This window comes from Heptranchias perlo, chromosome 16 (assembly GCF_035084215.1).
Source record: "Heptranchias perlo isolate sHepPer1 chromosome 16, sHepPer1.hap1, whole genome shotgun sequence".
In the NCBI taxonomy this organism is placed as follows: Eukaryota; Metazoa; Chordata; class Chondrichthyes; order Hexanchiformes; family Hexanchidae; genus Heptranchias; species Heptranchias perlo.
In genome coordinates this window covers 18,434,937-18,458,151 of record NC_090340.1, presented here as the reverse complement: position 1 = coordinate 18,458,151, position 23,215 = coordinate 18,434,937, and the positions used below count along the sequence as shown (strand labels likewise).

The following is a 23,215-nucleotide window of genomic DNA, read 5'->3' as shown; positions in this document are numbered from 1 at the left end:
GTTTAACATCTCATTTGAAGGACAGTATTTCCAACAGTGTAGCACTCCCTCAGTTTTGTGCTGAAGTGTCAGCCTAGATTATGTGCTCAAGTCTCGAGTGGGGTTTGAACCCACAACCTTCTGACTCGGGCAAGAGTGCTACCAACTGAACTGTGCCTGCAAAAAGATTTAAGGGTGGTGTATTTATGATGACTGAACTGCGATATTAAGAAAACAGCAGGCGAAAATCAATGAACGCTGCAATCAATTACTCAATCATTGTAATATTGACAAAATAAAGTGTTTTTACAATATAGAGAGTATAGGAGCTTCAAGATTATATGTAGAGAGAAAATGGATAATCTCCAGTTCATAGGGACCAGGTTAAAATCAGAGGATGCCAACAGATTCAATGCAATAATGTGTACTCCTTTGCGAATAATGTGGAAACAGAATGTGCATCCGCTCCTCCAATGTGTAGGAATGGGAAAAAAATCTGTTTAAAATATTTAGAGCAGACAAAAAAAATGGTGCACGAGTAACATTGCTAATAAGGAAGGGTCTAAAATTTGTTTGAAGAATAGGTTCATCTTTGGATAAGTTCTGAGTCAATTTTGGGTAGAAATCTGTGATGTTGAAGAGCAACTAATACTACAGCAATTCCCAATATCAGGGCAGTAAGAGGAAATGCATGTGGAATTAGGAGAAAGAAGAGTAAAGATTAATGAAGAATTTTAATGGTACTGAATTCAAGTGGAATGATGGCAGTGATCTTTCAAAAGGGACAGATAAACTTGGGTTGCTACAGGACTGCTGGATACAACATGTTAAAAAGGGACCAGGAATAAAAGTCGTCTTCTAATAGTTTGTAGCGAGTCTGAGATAGTGGAAAATTTGAAGATGAGAAATGCTTGAACACTGGAGGAGAACACCAAAGAATAAAAGCAGAGGCATGATAGCAAGTATCTACTACCTAGAACAGTACCTCCCAATAGAAATTGCTGTCTAGCCGCAGATGTGGACACAGTGACACTATTTTAGGCGCACTCACTAATTTTAGTAGAAACCCTTTACATAGACACACAATACAGGTCAATGTACTTCACGTGTGTATATTTACTTAATGAACATCTACCATCAGTCAGTAACTAAGGAAGTAAAGCACTCAATGATCAAAATACACTCGCACACTCTCCATTTCATGTTACCATTTTAACAACAAACACATGAAAGGTTAAAGTACACATGCATATACCGTGCAAATATGAGTATTAAGATCACATGCCCAACAACGGTGTCATTTACTCATTTTTTATTTAGTAAATAGAAATGCAGTTGGCCACATCTAGAGTCCCAATTAGCCTCTTATGGCTAGTGGACAACATTGATGTAGAAGTAGGTTAATATTGGAAACCTGGAACTAAATGGCTAAATAGTGAGATTTCAAAACAGCATAAAGGAAATGCTCAGATATTTTAAAAGGTTTAAGGAAAAGAGGAAAGTCAAGTGGAAGCTGCTAAAAAAAAAAATCATGGATAAAAAGAGAAAATTGAAAAATTATTCTCTGAATATCCCTTTTAATTTAAAGAGATTACTTGTATATGTTTTTAGTAATTGTTGAAAGTGTGATGATGAGAGCATTCATGTTGGGATTAATCTTGTTAGCGGTACTAACCGTCTTTTTTGGGGCTATTTTACAGTCGTTTCCTTGTAACACTGTCCATCGTACTTTTCCAGGATTATCCACGAGGATGGATTCTCTGGTGATGATGTGAAGCAGTACAAGCCTGTGGTGTACAGCAACACCATTCAGTCACTGGCGGCCATTGTCCGTGCCATGGATACCCTGGGCATCGAGTATGGGGACAAGGAGAGGAAGGTAAGTTGACAAAAGCACATACAGCAACATATGGATGGAGAGGAAACCTGGCTATCAACTGAGGCAAGAAAGTAATAGAATGATCAAATTGAAGTAGGGCAACATCGGCATTCTCCTATAAAACTGGGAGATGCGTGATAGACGTTGGAATATATATTGCCTTTGTTTGAATAAATGGTAATTATTGGAATTTACAGAGCTCTTGGTAGAATCAGGAATTGGATATTGGAATCTACTTCTAAAACACGCTGCCTGTGGCATTAGTAGAATCTCAAATACAGAAAACTCAGGTGTGGATTGACCCTTTTCATCCCAGTTCAGCGTTTTAACTGTTCTTGCTAAGCGGTTCCAATGTGGATTCTTTAAGTTTATAATTTAAAATAGAATAGACGTGATGTAACTTTGTATGTGCCACAGCTGATTTCTTGCCATGATAACTATCAACAGGGCTAATCAGCAAAACTGGCACAAACCAATTTGAGAAGTGGTTACAGTGACCTCCATGTGTTATATTTGAACAAACTTATGTTTTGTTTCCTGGATAGCAGAAGTGTTGATTTTGTTCCCATTTAAAAACAACGCATTGTCTCTGTCATTGTGTGCTATGGCGGCCGTGTCCTGCGTTGTTAATGCCCAGGGTAAGTGTGTGTCTCTGCAGGACTTGAACTTTTCCCAGCTTCCATTCCCAGGCAACTCAAGAGCAAAATCGGCAGCACGTATCCATCGCACTCTGAATGTAATACGACACGCGTACAAAAGAAACCAATGTTAAAATAGATTTAAGGAAGTGCCAGCGCAGCATTTTAAACGGAGCATTAGTCCCTCTCTCGACTGCAGCATCATTTCAAACAAAATTATAGTGCACAATCAGTTTGACCTTCCCGTGATTGGAGCTCTTGATCGTGCATATTCGGTGTTGTAAATGTGTAGAGTACGTGTCCGCCTGCCTATGGTTTGGTGATTCAAGGTTCTGATTACACCATTTCCTTAGAGATTATAGATTTAGGTTTGTGATAATGCAGCCTCAGAATCAACACTGAGTTCATTTTGGTATTGGATTACAGCATGGTCTACCATGGCATCCGTGTGGAGGTGCCTGAGCAGACTGAATTACTGACTCAATCTACTCTTCCCCTTCAACATAAACACACAAATATAAGCATCGAACACAATTACCAAGATTGGATCTTGAGTCTTGCTGCAGATCCTGATGGTAGTATGTGTTGAAAGCTATAAAACCCATTTAGTCGCATTGGATTAATGCACAACCCAGGGATGCCTTCACTTAATCTCCATAGATAAATAAACTCTTGTAATTGCCATGGTAACATTTTTGAGGTGTTAATATAAAGCTGACCAAAAAGGAAGTAGCATGATCTTCATTTCTCTGCTTGTGCTGTGCAATATATTACAATAAAAAAGGAACACAGGTATGTGATGGAAGAACCCAAAAGAATAAAATATAGAAAATGACTGTCTTCCCTGAAGATACAGATTGTGTGCCAACTGATCAACACCCTGAATTTACTTATGAAAAAAATTGATAGTTACTTGGTTGTGTGCCACTAAGCAGTACGCAACACAGAGATCTGTTTTAAAATAGAGCTGGGGAGCAAGCAACAGATTTGTAAATAGTTAACTGGAAAGTCACTGTACAGGCTGCATTAGCAGGAAATGTAAGTTTCAATTCTGGTGTAGGGGCGGCTCCAGAATTCTCCCTAAGGGTTGAGAGTTCCAATCGCAATTTTTGAGTTGGAATCCTAATTGGGAGGTATACATTCCAATCCCAGTGTTGCAATCACGACGAGGAGATTCGGTTTTTGGCCAATTTTGAACTATCCCTGGGGAGCATTTCAGATTTCATATCCATACATAGTGCAGCTTGAACAGTTCACAATGCCATGTCATTGTTTATGACATTATTTGAACCTTGTTCTTCAAGTGAACCTTATAACACGCTTGCAATCAACTAGTCGTGTGCACAAGACTTGGCTTTTAATGTTAGAGTGCACTCCCTGTCCAGGGAGATTCTCTTTTAATGTATCTCATTAAAAGCTTGCTGAAATATTCCTTTGCAAGACCATCTAACTTAGAGTATTTGTAGAGTATAATAACTTCTACTTGTAACACGGTGGATTTTTTTTCTCCTTTCTTCTAGTTTTCTCCCTTCCACTCCTCCTCTATTCCCGAAGGTGTTGACTCTTTACTGGTGTACGATTCCATGGCTGGCCTCCCTTTGGTACCTAGCCCGAGTGGTCATTCTTCATGTGTGGGTCTTCATGTGTGGGCCTTCACAGTAAGAGTTAGCAGCCTGTTCCATCACAACTGAACATAAGGCTGTCCTATCTGATGTTCACACATGTGCAATCCCAGCAGGGGTTACTGGTTAGTAGTTAGGAGTAGGCATGGTGACCAGTTTTCTCCCCTCTAATCCAGAGATGCAGAGGCCAATTGTAGCCGTGGCAGTGTTTCATTAATGGATCACAGACCAGGGATTAAACTTATGACCATTTGGTCTGTAGTTTCTATTGCAAACTGCCGTAGCTAGTTGAGTTGTAAGGGGTGCCTCACAATGGATGTTGAAGTACATAGCATACACAGTTTGATATAACTTAGGGAATGCACTGGGCATGGTAAAAGAAAATGAACTAAGGGGTAAGAGTAGAAAGTACTCATCCAGAACTGATGGGACACAATTACATGTGTTCTGTAGATGGTAACTCCCTTGAGACTGGTGTCATATGATTATAGTTGTTATGTAGAGGATATTCCCTTAAGACTGTGTAATGTGATTAGAGGTGTTATGTAGATGATGTTCCTGTGGGTATAATTAGAAGTGTTATACAAAGGATATTCTTATGTGGCCAAACCATCTCCTACTCCAGGATCATGCTAGAGGCCAATCACAATCCTAAACTCTTCTATTTTACTACAAACTACCTCCTTCAACCTTCCCTCCCCCATCTGCTTCATTCTCACCTCTGACACCTGAATCATGGAGCGTATGGACGACTTCAAAATTGATGCTATCCACCAGCTCCCGACCATCTGCCCACCCTGCAACACTTGTTTATCCTCCTTCCACCCAGCTGTCATCAATTTCATTTCCTCTGAGATCCACCAGTTGGTTCCTTGATCCTCTCCTAACCCATCTCTTCATACTAATACTACTGCTTTACCCATGCTTTCAAAATTAAAATGTCTACGCTCAACTCCTGTCCTCTCAAACTACTACCCCATCTCCAATCTTCCTTTCCTCTCAAGTCCAAGTGTGTTAATTTCACCCAACTCTTCCACCACTCCATTTCAGTCCCTCCAGTCTGGTATTGGTTCTACCCATGTAACTAAAACTGTCTTGGTCAAAGTAATCAATGGCATCCTGTGTGACTGACTGTCGCGTTCTATACCTCCTTGTCCTCCTCAATCTCTCCACAGCCTATAGTACGATTGACCATTCCATTCTCCTCCATCATCTGTCCTCCGCAGTCCACCTCTATATAGCAATGCCCTCTTCTAGTTCCATTCTTAGTAGTCCCAATGAAGTCAATACGTGTTTTTTAACATTCTGCTCCCATGCCCGAAGGTTCAATTTTTGGTTCCCTCCTATTCGTCATTTATATATTGCTGCTTGGCGATACCATAAACCAGGGGTCACCTTCCATATGCCTGCCCGTATCACCAAGCTGCACCATCTTTGGTTCTATAACTGGCACTGTTCTATCTGACACCTTTCAGGAATTGAGTCCTGAAGGAGCTAGAACTTTGTTCAGCTCAATATCAACAAGACTAAAGCCAACCTGTTTGGCTTCCATCAGAAATGTTGCGCCTCAGGCATTGATTCCATCTTCATCCACTGTTGCACTCTGATGGAACGCAATAGTATGCAGCCTCCGTCTCGTGCTCAATCTATTGCTAAATACCTTTGCTTTCCCCTCAAGTATTTCTGTCCTCACCCCTACTTCATCCTCATCACTGCTGAGACCTTCATCCATGCCTTCATCTCAAGGATCAACTTCACCAACCTTCTTTGTCAACCTCACCACTGTGTCACATAATATTCTATGAAGTTCTGCACTTTCATTCCTCATGTCCGTGCTAATTTCCAGAGTATTGATTTCAAAATCCTAGACTTCATTTTCAAATTCCTCCATGGCCTTGGTCTATCCAGCCTCTACAATCTTCTCCAACCCTACATTTCAGCATGTACCTGCTGCCATTCCAACTCAGACTGTTGTTTGCCCCAATCCATTCTCTGTACAGAATCTTCAGTCACCTACATATTCAAATTCAATGAGAATCCTAAACTCTCTTCCTACACCTCTTGTCTTGCTATTTTTCTCCCCTCCTTCAAAAGCCTCCTCAAATCTTACCTATTCGACCATGTTTTTCAGTCATCTCCCTTCATTAGAAGCATAACAAGGGAGGTTAGAAGACTTTGTTAGAAGGGTTATTAAAACATGAAAAACATTATCACAAGGGGCCATTGAAACTAAGAATAAATTAGATGAACCTATGAAGAAAAATATTGAAGGATACGGGGATAGAGCAGATAAATGAGATTAGAGTGGTTAGCTCTGATGTAGACGTTGGCCTAAACGACCTAACATTGTGCTGAAATTTTTGATTCTAATTCTTCAGTATCCACCACTCCTCCTGTAAAGTGTCTTGGGATATTTTATAACTTAAAAGTCACTATATAAATGTAAGCTGTTGTTATTACTCTCTTGGGGCTGATGTCATGTGATTAATGGTGTTATGTAGATAATATCCCCTGAAGACTGGTGTGATATGATTAGAGTTACACTTCAGAGGTTGTTCACTCAGGACTGATATATATTTAGAGGTGTGTACAGGAGGTATTCATTCGGAACAGAACTGTTGAGGGAATACCAGGGACTAAGTTACCCACTGCGGTAGCACTCTGCCAACTTGTAGCGGCTGCCACGATAGTGACATTGCAGAGTCCTAGGAATGAGTTGCAAGTCTACCCTTCATGGTCAGGGAACCTTATGGATCTGGGCGACCAAAAGATGGGGGAAATTTTTTAAAAAAAATTCTGCTTATTAAAAAGTTGTCAGTTTCCTATCCTTCTGTTATTCTGAGAAGTCAATGTAAACTTAATCGTGCGTATGCGACTCTTAAAAGCCTGGGCCCAAATACCAAGCAGCCTCCCACAACTAAGCCTGTGCTGAGTTATATCTAAAGTCTTTTATGTTTGTAGCCCTTTGCAGAGACGACCTGATAACACTTCTGATAAGTCCCCATTCACAGTGCTTACTGGCAGCACACCCAGCAAAGACTAGTGTGGAGAATTTAATTCTCACTTTGGGTTATTAATAGCTCCTTATCTTTCCCTCTCCCATCGAAAGAGACCTCGGTGTTACTGACTAGGATTGTTCGTTTTGAATTTGGACCCTTGACCACAATCGCATGTGAACAGCTTCACATGGAAATGCTGCAGCGATTTCCCAAATCATAGTCTTTTTATTCACCGCCTGGTGTTGATTCTTCTGTTAGTATATGTCTGTTTGTATTTAATGTTTCTGCATATTATGCTGATTAGTTAGTTCTGATTTCTGCTCCATTACTGTTTAATACTTTTTTTAAAACTTGCTTCATCAAAAAGAAACAATTGCAGAAGATCATTTCAGGTTATCACTGCTGTTTTTAGAATAATTTCTTCAATTAAAAAACCCTCATTTTAAAAAAAAAGTCCTTGTTAGCTAAATATTTCATGTTTACAGCAAACAGGCATCTAAAGGGCCACTATGCTTTAAGTGACACAGCACCAACTAAGCCCCACTTATCATTGAAATCACCGTGTTGTAATTGTACCACTCCTATAACACACTGCCAGTTGAAATATCTTTGTTTCTATTTAAAAGTGTAGCAATATGTTTGCTAGCGTGACATGTCTGCCGTTTAATGTGTATTGAGGTGCCATTGTAGCATCAATGGAATAACTGTAATTAACAGAAGGACTTCCATAGCGGCAGTGAGATCCCTGACACTGGCCGTGCTACTGATCAGGGTAACATGAGCTTCATTAAAGTAAATGGCTGAACTTGATATTCTGATATCTGATCCTTATTTAAGACATTCGTACAGGCTGTCGCATGTCAATGGAGGGGGCGGAATTGCTTTAGATTTCTCTATCCCTTAATGCCTGTTCAAATACTTGTTACCCCTGGTAACTCGGGATCTTACGTCAGTGTCAGGTGTATAAGTGATCTCAGCTGATGAAGTCAATACAAACCAAAAGGTTCCAGGTTTGTTGCTCAATCTGTGCTGAGTTGGTTGATCTCAGCCTGGACTATGGTGGGACCCTACAATTGGTCTTCGTGCCCCTGGGAATGGGAGGGGGGAAAAAATCATCTAAGGTTCCTGCTCCTCATTGCTATCCAGTATCCATCTCATCTGGACTCAAACCATGCTCCAGAGGTAAGAGCTCCATTATGCCCTTTCCTTCATTTTGTTGGAAAGTGCCCTGAATGCGTGTCGGGTGAGGACATCATTGGGCTCAGTTGTGATGTCCGATGGTCAAGTAGCTTATAACGCTCGCTGTCTAGATTTGAACATTGCGAAAAGCGGGCAAGATACTGGGGAGGGGGAGTTGCGTAGAGTGGCAACATCTTCAGAAGAAGAGGTCAGAGAAGTGGTAAAGTTTAAAAAAAAACAAAGTGTGGCATGTGGGTGAATAATAACTGCTCATATATAATCCCATGGGTAGGCCCAGGTCATGCAGATTAACTCCTGGAGTACGTAGCTCCTGGAGTGCCAGATGCTGCAGCCAACTGTAAACAGCACTTCTCCACGTGAAATAATATTGGATTGTTATGCTCTGCAGCAACAATTCCTCTAAATCCTTCACCTTCAAAAGAAAATTAAGTAAAAGGAGCCATATTTACAAATTAAGGACAACAAAAGAAAATAGAAAATGCATGAGGAACTTTTTATGGTCATATGTGGAACCAGCACAGGTGGTGGAACAAGAAATCTTAATGGGTTTCAGGAAAGAACGAGACAGGTTCTTGTCAACAAATGGGATTCAGGGTTATTAGAAATGTGGATAGGTGGGCTAGATGGGCCGAAGATCATCTCCAACTTAAAACTATTGCTAAGTTACTAAACAACGATCGCTCCCATAGACCAAGTTATTTTGAGTTGTCATACCTATCAAAAATAAATGTGTTTTACGATATCACGAGCTAGTAAATTGAAAATGTGCTATGTCCCACCGGGAGTATGGGATACCTTCAATCAGATTGAAACTGCCTATAGGTGTTCAGTACCAATACAAATTACAGAGGGTGCACAATGGAGTTCTTTAATCTCTGGAGCATGGGTTTGAGTCCACTCCAGACAGTGAAGCTCTAAAAGATGCCCGTTACTATGGGGAGATGGGGTGGTGCAGTTTATTAAATCCTTTCCTATCATCCTGGAGACTTTGGATCAATCCTTTCCGGATTGATGGAATATGATGGTCTCTGATCTCTGATGGTGAACTGAGCAGGAGAGCACACCCCCTTTAACTCTGGTTTTCTGGATTTGAATCGTATTGAAGTAGACGGGATGACATTCTCACCTTTCTGTTGGCTGTTACAGATTTTGAGTGGATATTTTGTCCTGCTTTAATGTAGCTCTCACCAAATGTTTGCCTAAGCTTGGAGTTCAGCACCTTACTGGGGGACGGTAGAATAAGATCTACATTGCATCTAACCTAAAAAATATTAATATAGAACAAGTGGGGAAAATATTCCATTCTCAAGATGATTTATTCTTCTACGCACCCCCCCGATTAAATATATGTAACCACAACAAAATTGTCATGGCAGTATTGAGTGGAGGAGCCTGGGAACAGTGCTGCTCTTGAGATAGACACTCACCCAGGCTTGAGCTGTGAGCAAGATGGTCCAGGCAACAGTGAGATAGAATACCTTCTCCCACCCTCTGCCTCACTGGAAAAGGTCAAATAAGCTTCTACTGCAGTTAGGGAAGTATGTGTATGAACGGTCTTCATTAAATTTAAATCTGTTTTTGCACCGGTGGCAATTCTGCATTTTTGATCACTGTAAAATTACTTGTGCTCACATTCACTTCACTGTCACATCAGCTGATCTATTTGTGACTTTAATAAACATCTCTCAATCTGCAATTAAATTAGTTGCTACTAGTGTGCAGAAGGATGACAGCATTAAAGGTTATGATAACAGTGTGAGAGAGAGCATTCACAGCCCCAGTGACAGTGCTGTGTTGTTGTGAGAGAGTCAATGTGTTTGGGTCAAAGATGAAAGTTCTGCAGAGCAAGGAATAGGGCTTTGAAGAGTCTAATGAAGGTTAGGAGTGATGGATTTTTAAAACCAGAAATGTCACTCTGTGAATGAATATAGGAAGTAACAGGAATAGACCATTCAGCCTCTCGAGCCTGCTCTGCCATTCAATTAGATCATTGGCTGATCTGTATCGTAACTCCATCTACCCACCTTGAAGCTCCTTCTTGTCTCAGATTATGTGTTCAGAGAACTTGTCCATTTCCTGGAGAGGAGGTAGAAGGAAAGACTTTGGTCCGGATGTGCACTGCAAGCTGTCGGTAACACTGAGGGAAATGCAAACTATCGTTGCTTCAGATTTCCACTTCGTATTTAGCTAAAGTCCAGCCCACACTATTGAATGCAGTACTGGGTCAGATCCACTGGAGAAACTGTGTCATGTCAGTATGTTGACCATCAGCTCAACTCCAGGTTTCCACCGGTTTGAATTTCTGGTGAAACAAAAATTTTTACCATTCAACAGCACCTAAGCCAATTACATAGAAACATAGAAAATAGGAGCAAGAGTAGGCCATTCGGCCCTTCGGGCCTGCTCCGCCATTCAAAATGATCATGGCTGATCATCTAATTCAGTACCCTGTTCCCGCTTTTTCCCCATATCCCTTGATCCCTTTAGCATTAAGAAATATATCTATCTCCTTCTTGAATACATCTAATGACTTGGCCTCCACTGCTTTCTGTGGCAGAGAATTCCACAGGTTCACCACCCTCTGAGTGAAGAAATTTCTCCTCATCTCGGTTCTAAATGGCATACCCCATATCCTGAGACTGTGAATCCTGGTTCTGGACTCCACAGCCATCGGGAACATCTTCCCTGCATCTAGTCTGTCTAGTCCTGTTCGAATTTTATATGTTTCGATGAGATCACCTCTCATTCTTCTAAACTCTAGTGAATATAGGCCTAGTCAACCCAATCTCTCCTCATACGTCAGTCCTGCCATCCCAGGAATCAGTCTGGTAAACCTTCGTTGCACTCCCTCCATTGCAAGGACATCCTTCTTCTGATAAGGAGACCAAAACTGCGCACAATACTCCAGATGTGGTCTCACCAAGGCCCTGTACAACTGCAGTAAGACATCCCTGCTCCTGTACTCAAATCCTCTTGCAATGAAGGCCAACATACCATTCGCCTTCCTAACTGCTTGCTGCACCTGAATGCTCACTTTCAGCGACTGGTGTACAAGGACACCCAGGTCTCGTTGCACTTCCCCTTTTCCCAATCTATCAACATTCGGATAATCTGCCTTTCTATTTTTACAACCAAAGTGGATAACCTCACATTTATCCACATTATACTGCATCTGCCATGTTCTTGCCCACTCACCCAACTTGTCTAAATCACATTGGAGCCTCTTTGCATCCTCCTCACAGCTCACATTCCACCCCAGCTTTGTGTCGTCTGCAAACTTGGAAATGTTACATTCCGTTCCCTCATCCAAATCATTGATATATATTGTGAATAACTGGGGCCCAAGCACTGATCCCTGCAGTACCCCACTAGTCACTGCCTACCACCCAGAAAAAGACCCGTTTATTCCTACTCTTTGTTTCCTGTCTGTCAACCAATTCAAAATAGGGTACGGTAGCATAGTGGTTATGTTACTGGGCTAGTAATCCAGAGGCCTGGACTAAAATCCAGAGTCATGAGTTCAAATCCCACCACGGCAGCTGGCGAATTTAAATTCAATTAATTAATTCAATTCAATTAATTAAATAAAAATCTGGAATTAAAATACTAGTATCAGTAATGATGGCCATGAAACTACCGGATTGTCGTAAAAACCCATCTGGTTCACTAATGTCCTTTAGGGAAGGAAGCCTGCCGCCCTTACCCGGTCTGGCCTACATGTGACTCCAGACCCACAGCAATGTGGTTGATTCTTAATTGCCCTCTGAAATGGCCTAGCAAGCCACTCGGTTGTAAAATCTCGCTACGAAAAGTCACAATAAGAATAAAACCGGACGGACCACCCGGCATCGGACCACGAGGCACCGGACACGACAACGGCAAAACACCAAGCCCAGTCGACCCTGCAAGGTCCTCCTTACTAACATCTGGGGACTTGTGCCAAAATTGGGAGAGCTGTCCCACAGACTAGTCAAGCAACAGCCTGACAGAGCCATACTCACAGAATCATATCTTTCAGCCAACGTCCCAGACTCTTCCATCACCATCCCTGGGTATGTCCTGTCCCACCGGCAGGACAGACCCACCAGAGGTGGCGGTACAGTGATATACAGTCAGGAGGGAGTGGCCCTGGGAGTCCTCAACATTGACTCTGGACCCCATGAAATCTCATGGCATCAGGTCAAACATGGGCAAGGAAACCTCCTGCTGATTACCACCGACCGTCCTCCCTCAGCTGATGAATCAGTCCTCCTCCATGTTGAACACCACTTGGAGGAAGCACTGAGGGTAGCAAGGGCACAAAATGTACTCTGGGTGGGGGACTTCAATGTCCATCACCAAGAGTGGCTCGGTAGCACCATCACTGACCGAGCTGGCCGAGTCCTGAAGGACATAGCTGCTAGACTGGGCCTGCGGCAGGTGGTGAGCGAACCAACACGAGGGAAAAACTTACTTGACCTCGTCCTCACCAATCTACCTGTCGCAAATGCATCTGTCCATGACAGTATTGGTAGGAGTGACCACCGCACAGTCCTCGTGGAGATGAAGTCCCGTCTTCGCACTGAGGACACCATCCAACGTGTTGTGTGGCACTACCACCGTGCTAAATGGGATAGATTCAGAACAGATCTAGCAGCTCAAAACTGGGCATCCATGAGGCGCTGTGGGCCATCAGCAGCAGCAGAATTGTATTCCAGCACAATCTGTAACCTCATGGCCCGGCATATTCCTCACTCTACCATGACCAACAAGCCAGGGGATCAACCCTGGTTCAATGAGGAGTGTAGAAGAGCATGCCAGGAGCAGCACCAGGCGTACCTAAAAATGAGGTGCCAACCTGGTGAAGCTACAACTCAGGACTACATGCATGCTAAACAGCGGAAGCAACATGCTATGGACAGAGCTAAGCGATTCCACAACCAACGGATCAGATCAAAGCTCTGCAGTCCTGCCACATCCAGTCGTGAATGGTGGTGGACAATTAAACAACTAACGGGAGGAGGAGGCTCTGCAAACATCCCCATTCTCAATGATGGCGGAGTCCAGCACGTGAGTGCAAAAGACAAGGCTGAAGCGTTTGCAACCATCTTCGGCCAGAAGTGCCGAGTGGATAATCCATCTCAGCCTCCTCCCGATATCCCCACCATCACGGAAGCCAGTCTTCGGCCAATTCGATTCACTCCACGTGATATCAAGAAACGGCTGAGTGCACTGGATACAGCAAAGGCTATGGGCCCCGACAACATCCCAGCTGTAGTGCTGAAGACTTGTGCTCCAGAACTAGCTGCGCCTCTAGCCAAGCTGTTCCAGTACAGCTACAACACTGGCATCCACCCGACAATGTGGAAAATTGCCCAGGTATGTCCTGTCCACAAAAAGCAGGACAAATCCAATCCGGCCAATTACCGCCCCATCAGTCTACTCTCAATCATCAGCAAAGTGATGGAAGGTGTCGTCGACAGTGCTATCAAGCGACACTTACTCACCAATAACCTGCTCACCGATGCTCAGTTTGGGTTCCGCCAGGACCACTCGGCTCCAGACCTCATTACAGCCTTGGTCCAAACATGGACAAAAGAGCTGAATTCCAGAGGTGAGAGTGACTGCCCTTGACATCAAGGCAGCATTTGACCGAGTGTGGCACCAAGGAGCCCTAGTAAAATTGAAGTCAATGGGAATCAGGGGGAAAACTCTCCAGTGGCTGGAGTCATACCTAGCACAAAGGAAGATGGTAGTGGTTGTTGGAGGCCAATCATCTCAGCCCCAGGGCATTGCTGCAGGAGTTCCTCAGGGCAGTGTCTTAGGCCCAACCATCTTCAGCTGCTTCATCAATGACCTTCCCTCCATCATAAGGTCAGAAATGGGGATGTTCGCTGATGACTGCACAGTGTTCAGTTCCATTCGCAACCCCTCAGATAATGAAGCAGTCCGAGCCTGCATGCAGCAAGACCTGGACAACATCCAGGCTTGTGCTCATAAGTGGCAAGTAACATTCGTGCCAGATAAGTGCCAGGCAATGACCATCTCCAACAAGAGAGAGTCTAACCACCTCCCCTTGACATTCAACGGCATTACCATCGCCGAATCCCCCACCATCAACATCCTGGGGGTCACCATTGACCAGAAACTTAACTGGACCAGCCATATAAATACCGTGGCTACGAGAGCAGGTCAGAGGCTGGGTATTCTGCGGCGAGTGACTCACCTCCTGACTCCCCAAAGCCTTTCCACCATCTACAAGGCACAAGTCAGGAGTGTGATGGAATACTCTCCACTTGCCTGGATGAGTGCAGCTCCAACAACACTCAAGAAGCTCGACACCATCCAAGATAAAGCAGCCCGCTTTATTGGCACCCCATCCACCACCCTAAACATTCACTCCCTTCACCACCGGCGCACTGTGGCTGCAGTGTGCACCATCCACAGGATGCACTGCAGCAACTCGCCAAGGCTTCTTCGACAGCACCTCCCAAACCCGCGACCTCTACCACCTAGAAGGACAAGGGCAGCAGGCGCATGGGAACAACACCACCTGCACGTTCCCCTCCAAGTCACACACCATCCCGACTTGGAAATATATCGCCGTTCCTTCATTGTCGCTGGGTCAAAATCCTGGAACTCCCTTCCTAACAGCACTGTGGGAGAACCGTCACCACACGGACTGCAGCGGTTCAAGAAGGCGGCTCACCACCACCTTCTCGAGGGCAATTAGGGATGGGCAATAAATGCCAGCCTTGCCAGCGACGCCCACATCCCGTGAACGAATAAAAAATTTAAAAAAAAATCCATGCCAGTATATTCCCCCCAATCCCATGTGCTTTAATTTTGCACACTAACCTCTTATGTGGGACCTTATCAAAAGCCTTCTGAAAATCCAAGTACACCACATTCACTGGTTCTCCCCTATCTATTCTACTGGTTACATCCTCAAACTCCAGTAGATTTGTTAAGCATGTTTTCCCTTTCATAAACCCATGCTGACTTTATCCAATCTCGTTAATGCCCTCCAAGTGTTCTGTTATCACATCTTTTATAATGGACTCTAGCATTTTCCCCACTACTGATGTTAGGCTAACTAGTCTGTAATTCCCTGTTTTCTCTCCCTCCTTTTTTAAATAGTGGGGTTACATTTGCCACCCTCCAGTCTGTAGGAACTGTTCCAGAGTCTATAGAATTTTAGAAGATGACCACCAATGCATCCATTATTTCCAGGGCCACTTCCTTTAGTACTCTGGGATGTAGATTATCAGGCCCTGGGGATTTGTCAGCCTTTAGCCCCATTAATTTCCCTAGCACTTTTTTAATAATACTGGTTTCCTTCAGTTCCTCCCTCTCAATCGACCCTTGGTTCCCTAACATTTCTGGGTGGTTATTTGTGTCCTCCTTTGTGAAGACAGAACCAAAGTATGTGTTTAATTGTTCTGCCATTTCTTTGTTTCCCATTATAATTTCCCCCATTTCTGACTGTAAGGGACCTACATTTGTCTTCACTAATCTTTTTCTCTTGACATATTTATAGAAGCTTTTACGGTTAGTTTTAATGTTCCCTGCAAGTTTACTTTCATATTCTATTTTCCCCTCTTAATCAATCTCTTTGTCCTCCTTTGCTGAATTCTGAACTGCTCCCAATCCTCAGGCTTGCTGCTTTTTCTGGGAACTTTATATGTCTCCTCTTTGGATCTAATACTATCCCTAATTTCTTTTGTAAGCCACAGTTGAGCCACCTTTCCTGTTTTATTTTTGCGCCAGACAGGAATGAATAATTGTTGCAATTCCTGCACACGTTCTTTAAATATTAGCCATTGCCTATCCACCGTCATCCCTTTTTAGTAAAGTTGCCCAATCTATCCTAGCCACCTCGCACCTCATACTTTTGTAATTTCCTTTATTTAGATTCAGGACCCTGGTTTCGAATTCAAATACTTCACTCTCCATCTTAATGAGGAATTCTATCATGTTATGGCCGCTCTTCCCTAAGGGACCCCGCACAACAAGATTGTTAATTAATCCTTTCTCATTGCACAATACCCAGTCTAGGATCGCCTGTTCTCTAGTTGGTTCCTCAACGTATTGGTTTAGAAAACCATCATGTACAGGAATTCCTCCCCCACAGTATTATTGCTAATTTGGTTTGACCAATCTATATGTAGATTAAAGTCAAACATGATTATAGTTGTACCCTTCTTGCATGCATCTCTAATTTCCTGTTTAATGCCCTCCCCAATTCCAGGCCAGCGAGCCCATTCAAGGTTAATGAGTCAGTTCAAGTTATCAAATCGATTGAAGACCAGTGGTCAGTTGAAGGCTCGAGAGCTGATTTGAGCCAGTGAACAGATATCGCCCCTGTATGGAAATCTAAACTAAACCATCACATTGCTGTTTGTGGGACCTTGCTATGTACAAATTGGATGCCGCGTTTCTTACATTGCAACAGTGATTACAATTTTTAAAAAGTACTTCACTGGCTGTAAAGCACTTTGGGTAAAGCTCTGAGGTTGTGAAAGGTGCTATATAAATGCCCGTCTTTCTTTAACAGACAGAATTTCCCATCCGTCCCTCGTTCTCTCGTTCATTCACTCACAAAAGCAGGGACACGGATTCGCAAACAGACTCAGATACCAGCTTTGTCTCTTTTCCCCCCACCACTGCTAGGTTGTGCCACTGTGCTCTCTGGCTCTAGCCTGCCCTGGCTTTCTTCATTACAAGGATCTTCGATCAAAAATCAGCAGGCGAGCAAAAGACTGACCAGAAACCAATTTAAAAACTGGCTGTAAGCACTAGTATGCTGTGCTCTGTCCAGGGTTCTGAAAAATTACTTAACCCTAGTAGTTGATAATCAGTCACACGAGGCCTTGCTACCTGTGCGATGTGACTTTAATTACATTTCGCAGTTAAGAACGGGCCAGTGCAGCTCTATTATTTTAGCACAATCATTAACAAATGCATAATTGCTTATGTTTCCGATTTAAAATATTCATTATGGGTTACTTTCCTGAAGAGCAAGTTGGTTTAGAGCAATCATATTTCAGAAGCAGTTTATGTGCTTGTATTCTTGGGATATAACAGTATCATTAATCATGGTAAGGGTATTTTCAACTGAGAGCTAACTTATATACTGACCCCATATTCACGAGGAATTTAAGGATATTACAATAATTCGGGAATGCTGGCATGAAAATGCATGCCGAAAATGAGTCTGTTTCTTCTTGCAAGTCTTTTTACCATAATACATTTATACAATGCCTTTCACGACCTCAGGACACCCCAAAGCACTTTACAGCCAATGAAGCACTTTCGAATTGTAGTCACTGTTGTAATGTAGGAAACGCAGCAGCCAATTTGTGCACAGCAAGATCCTACAATCACAATCTGTTTTAGGTGTTGGTTGAGGGATAAATTTTTGCCAAGATGCTGGGGGGAGCTCCCCTGCTCCTCTTCGAATAGTATCATGGGATATTTTACGTCTACCTGAGAGGGCAGACTGCGCCTCGGTTTAATGTCTCTTCCGAAAGATAGTGGCGTGTTAGCCTAGATTTTGTGCTCAAGTCTCGAGGTATTTGAGCCCACAACCTTCTGACTCATGGGCATGAGTGCTACCACTAACTATGGTAATGGTTTATCTGCAAGAAATAGATATTAAGCAGCACAGAGCTATTTATATTTGAGGATCTCAAATCCCATTCATTTAACCGATGAACAATGTCAATGGCAACAGTAGTTGAAATAAGGCACCCAGTTACTTTTGGTGAATCTCTGTACCCTTCCCACCCACTCCCTGTATTAAACAAAGACCAGTGCCTGGCCAAAAAGTTGGCAGACAACCTGATGGCAAGCCTCAGTCAATGTTGTTCAGTAAACAGCCAGTAGGAGGACTACCGGTGCAGTTGGAGGTGGTTTGCTTGGTGACTTTCCCACCTTCCCTATTGGGAAGCTGCTGTTCCCCATTCACTCCCTCCCCGGGATGGCGCCGTCTCGATTAGGAACTCTGCAAGGGGCTGGGTTAATTTAGGATCTCATTAGTGACAGAAAATTAGTGGTATAAATTAGGCCAACTGTGTCTCGTGTGAGCAGGCATTAACTGAGCATTTTCGTATTGTGACCTACCTGATCCCTAGTGGCTGTAAGAACGAGTGCATTTTCTGAGACTGAGACAATAACAACGGGCCATGTACCAGGAATATCTAGGCACTCACTTTCACTCACCTGACACATGTGCAGACACACGTACACAGTCATCCTTACATAATTATGGTCTTTTGGCTGATGCTGAATTAACGTGTTGATTTTGCAACAGTTTGTTGGGCTGGAATTTGCTCGTAGACAGGGAATATGATAAGTGGCTGGGTCCTGCTTACTCTCATGAATTTGTATTCTTGCTGTGGATCTCCAAATTCTCTGAACCATACTCTTTGCTGGTTTGGAAGCTGCCACTGTCACAGCCACTCTGTTGAATTAATAAAATCTCAGCATTAACAGACCCACCTCCCTGGAGTTACCAATCCTGGTTTTAGCAATTCGAAAGATACTTTTTAATTCTGATAGTGGAGTGCAGTGGGTTGTGTTTTTTTTATCTAAACAGGCATGTTCTATCAATAATTGAAAGTTAATGGAGCTGCTGGATACACTGAGGACACATTGTTCAGAATGAGAAGCATGTGCAGTGATGAGTTCATCTGTTGTTCACTGCAGGGGCACAGGGTAGCACCAATCTCTCCCACACACTTCGATGGAGTGGTCGTCCCTTGGAGCTATTTATAGATTAGTAAAGAACTGAAGAATCAAATTTGAAAACATTGAGACCCACTTGTACACCGTGTCCTTAGTTGTTTTTGCATGTGACGTAATCTCAGGAGTTTATTTTGCGAGATGCGGGGCCATTAACCCCAAGTATGCCATCATTTATCAGTTTGCTCATCGTGCCTTTTCCAACCAGTGCACACCTCAGAGCCGCAGTGACTCAACTGGAGACTAATATACATTTCGTCGTTCATGAAGTGTTGAATCAGGGGATCAGAAAAGTGGTGTCAGATTTTACTTGGGATGTCATTGGGGAGAGCATGTTCCTCATGTCTTCTCTTGTGAATACTCTGATCTTGTAGTAATTTACTGAGAACTTTGCATCAAGTAGGATTTTGTTAAATAGCTAATTATAGATGGATTCATCAAACCTTTTTTGCCAGTTATAGTAACTGTGCCAGGAGTCAGATTAGATTTAAGATGAACGCAGAACGTGTGCATTGTCAGACTAGATTAAGGGTATAGCATGCCAATGATCATACCTAAGTCAAGGCTAGGTGTGCCAAGAAGGCGTTCCATTATTTTTATACAAAAATAAAGTGTGATGAATTCATCTATAATTAGTTTTCATCTGGATTCAGAAACTCGATGCAAAATAGTCACATTTGCAGATGATACCAAACCAGCAGAGGCAAAGGAATCTGAAAAGGCAGCTCAAATTATAAAATGAGTCGGACAAGATATGTAAGTGGGCAGAGCAATGGCAGATGATGTTCAATGCAGACAAGTGTGAAGTACTGCGTAGAGGAATGAAAAATAAGCAACACACATACATGAATGGTGTTAAAATATCCACGGGTGAAGCTGAACGAGATCTGGGGAGTAATTTTCACCTTGGCCCAGGCGTAAACCAGTGGAGCGAATTGTTCACCCATTATAGAACCTGCCTGATTTTTCATTTCCATTGAAGTCACCAGGTTATGGTGAAAATTAGCTCCCTAGAGTCTTAGTAGACTCGATGCTGAACATGTCCGACCAATGCAGAGCAGCCATCAACAAAGCCACTAAAATGTTGAGGTAGCTGTCAGCCTTGGCTCAGTGGTAGCACTCTTGCCTCTAAATCAGAAGGTCGTGTGTTCAAGTCCCACTCCGGAGACTTGAGCACAAAATCTAGGCTAACACTTCAGTGCAGCACTGTCAGAGGTGCCATCTTTTGGATAAGATGTTAAACTGTGGTCCCGTTTGCCCCCTCAAGTGGATGTAAAAAAATCCACGGTACTATTCGAAGAAGAGCAGGGAAGTTCTCCCGGTGTCCTGGCCAATGTTTATCCCATAACCAACATCACTAAAACTGATTATCTGGTTGTTTTATCTCATTACTATTTGTGGGACCTTGCTGTGCGCAAATTGGCTGCTGCGTTTCCTACATTACAACAGTGACTACACTTCAAAGATACCTAATTGGCTGTAAAGCACTTTGGGATGTTCAGAGGTCGTGAAAGGCGCTATATAAATGCAAGGCTTTCTTTAACAACAAATAGTAAAACAGAAGTCAGAGGAGGTGACGATCAAAGTTTACAGTGCTCTGGTCAGACCACCTTGAACACTACGTCCGGATCTGATCACCAAGAAGCAAGGAAGACATTCAAGTTTTGCAAGCAGTTAGATGAGAGGAATGAGACTGATCCCCAGTGACAGGGTTCTGAGTTATGAGGGGGGACAGGAGAAACCTGGGATTTTCATCCTGGAGAGGAGGTGTCTGCGAGATGATCCTTTTAAAGGTGTACAAGATCGTGAAAAGAATGGTAAAGGTAAATCCAGAATACTAGTTTAAATTAAATAACAGGGAATAGAACAAGGGGACAAATGGTGAAGGTATTTTTAGGACTGGTATCAGGAAATTATTCTCTGCACAGAGTGATCAACACTTGGAATGAACTTAGAATAGAGAAGACAAAACCCCTGGGATTAATTGATTGAACAATTGGATATTACAATGGGATACATTAAAATCTTACTGAATGGATGACCTAAGATAAGACTAATGGCTTTGCTCATCATGTGATCACCAATGGACCAAAGAAGGGGACTGATTGGTTGAAGTGGTTTGTGCATTTTTCTGTGTTTCTGTACATACAGAGACATCGCTTCGAAGAATTGCACTTGCTTCGAAGTTTTAAGTCACAGTGACTATGTGATGCTCTTTCGGCTCTAATTCAGATACTGTGGATGTGACCGTGCTGCTGTGAAATGGCTACCTTCACCATTCATTGTCTGAACCTCACCGAATTCTAGTCACACTTGTCAAATCATATTAGCTGTACTTGGAGCATTTACCTGATGCATTCTTGAAGTCTGCTTTTTTTGTTCAGTGGAATTGAATAACTCCACATAGCAACAGTGACCACAGTGTGCTGGAACATGAAACGGGGGTAGGCCATTCAACCCCTCGAGCCTTTTCCAGCATTCAATTAGATCATGGCTGATCTGTAGCTTAACTCCATTTACCCGCCTTGGTTTCGTAACCCTTAATAAACGTGCCTAACAAAAAAAAATTATCAATTTCAATTTAGAAATTTCCAATGATCTAGCCTCAACAGCTTTTTGAGGGAGAATGTTCCAGATTTCCAATACCCTTTGTGTGAAGAAGTACTTTCTGACATCACCCCTGAATGGCCTCGTTCGAATTTTAAGGTTATGCCCCCTTGCTCTGGACTCCCCAATCAGAATATATACTTTCTCTCTATCTACCCTATCAAATCCTTCAATCATCTTAAACACCTCAATTAGATCACTCCTTATTCTTCTATACTCAAGGGAATACAAGCCTGGTCTATGTAACCGGTCTTCATAATTTAACCCTTTTAGCCCCAGTATCATTCTGGTGAATCTGCGCTGCACCCAATCTAAGGTCAAATAAAGTATTGAGGGCCTTATTTCCAACAGCAGCCAAACTTGGGGTCTTGCCTGCCAATTTGGTGCCGACTCATATAAAATAATGGGCAGTTTTAAATTGTCGTCTTGTGCCCAGTCGGAACTAAGACTGTCCTTCCAATTCGTTCCTGTGCTTGAAATTCTGGAAATCAGGAGCTGTGTTTTTGTAAAGGTGTAATAGTGCAAGATGGAAACTGAGAGTCGGAGGGAGGCAGTGTAATTATTACAATGCTTTTTAACACCTTCAAAGATAAAATCTGGAAGAGTTGACTGCATGTTCTGCTAACTTTCAATAGAATTATGCTTTATAACCTGTTATTGTTTTTAAATAAGTTATATCTTACATAGAATGTACAGCACAGAAACAGGCCCATGCTGGTGTTTATGCTCTACATGAGACTCCTCCCACCCTTTTTCATCTAACCCCATCAACATATCCTTCTATTCCTTTCTCCCTCATGTTTATTTAGCTTCTCCTTTTAAATGCATCTATGCCAGCCACCTCAACTACTTGTTGTAGCGAGTTCCACATTCTAACCACTCTCTGGGTAAAGAAGTTTCTCCTGAATTCCCTATTGGATTTATTAGTGACTATCTTATATTTATGGCCCCTAGTTCTGGACTCCTCCGCAAATGGAAACATTTTCTCTACGTCTACCATAGCAAACCCTTTCATAATCTTAAAGACCTCTATCAGGTCACCCCTCAGCCTTTTTTCTAGAGGAAAGAGCTCCAGCCAGTTCAATCTTTCCCGATACCAGAACTGAGAGATTATACCTATTATCCCAGTAAATCTTTTTTGTACCTCCTCCAGTCCCTCTGTTTATAATATACAGACCAGAACTGTTCACAGTACTCCGAATGCAGTCTAACCAAGGTTCTATGCAAGTTTAACATAACTTCCATGTACTAAAAGAGGTAGTCATGGAAATAGTGGATGCATTAGTTGTCATCTTCCAAAATTCTATAGATTATGGAACTGTTCCTGCAGATTGGAGGGTGGCAAATGTAACCTCACTATTTTAAAAAAGGAGGGAGAGAGAAAACAGGGAACTACAGACCGGTTAGCCTAACATCAGTAGTAGGGAAAATGCTACAGTCTATTATAAAGGATGTGATAACAGAACACTTAGAAAATATCAATGGGATTAGACAAAGTCAACATGGATTTATGAAAGGGAAATCATGTTTGACAAACCTACTGGAGTTTTTTGAGGATGTAACTGG

General features: G+C 42.7%; 1 protein-coding gene across 4 annotated transcripts in view; it reads left to right on the top strand.

The window, feature by feature from the left end:
* LOC137333530 (guanine nucleotide-binding protein G(o) subunit alpha) overlaps positions 1 to 23,215 on the top strand; it is a 261,989-nt gene that overhangs the window by 80,290 nt on the left and 158,484 nt on the right. For all 4 annotated transcript variants that reach the window (XM_067997730.1, XM_067997729.1, XM_067997731.1 and 1 more), the window contains one exon: positions 1,717 to 1,858. In XM_067997730.1, the coding sequence (XP_067853831.1) occupies positions 1,717 to 1,858 (142 nt within the window). The remainder of the gene's footprint in view (positions 1 to 1,716; positions 1,859 to 23,215) is intronic.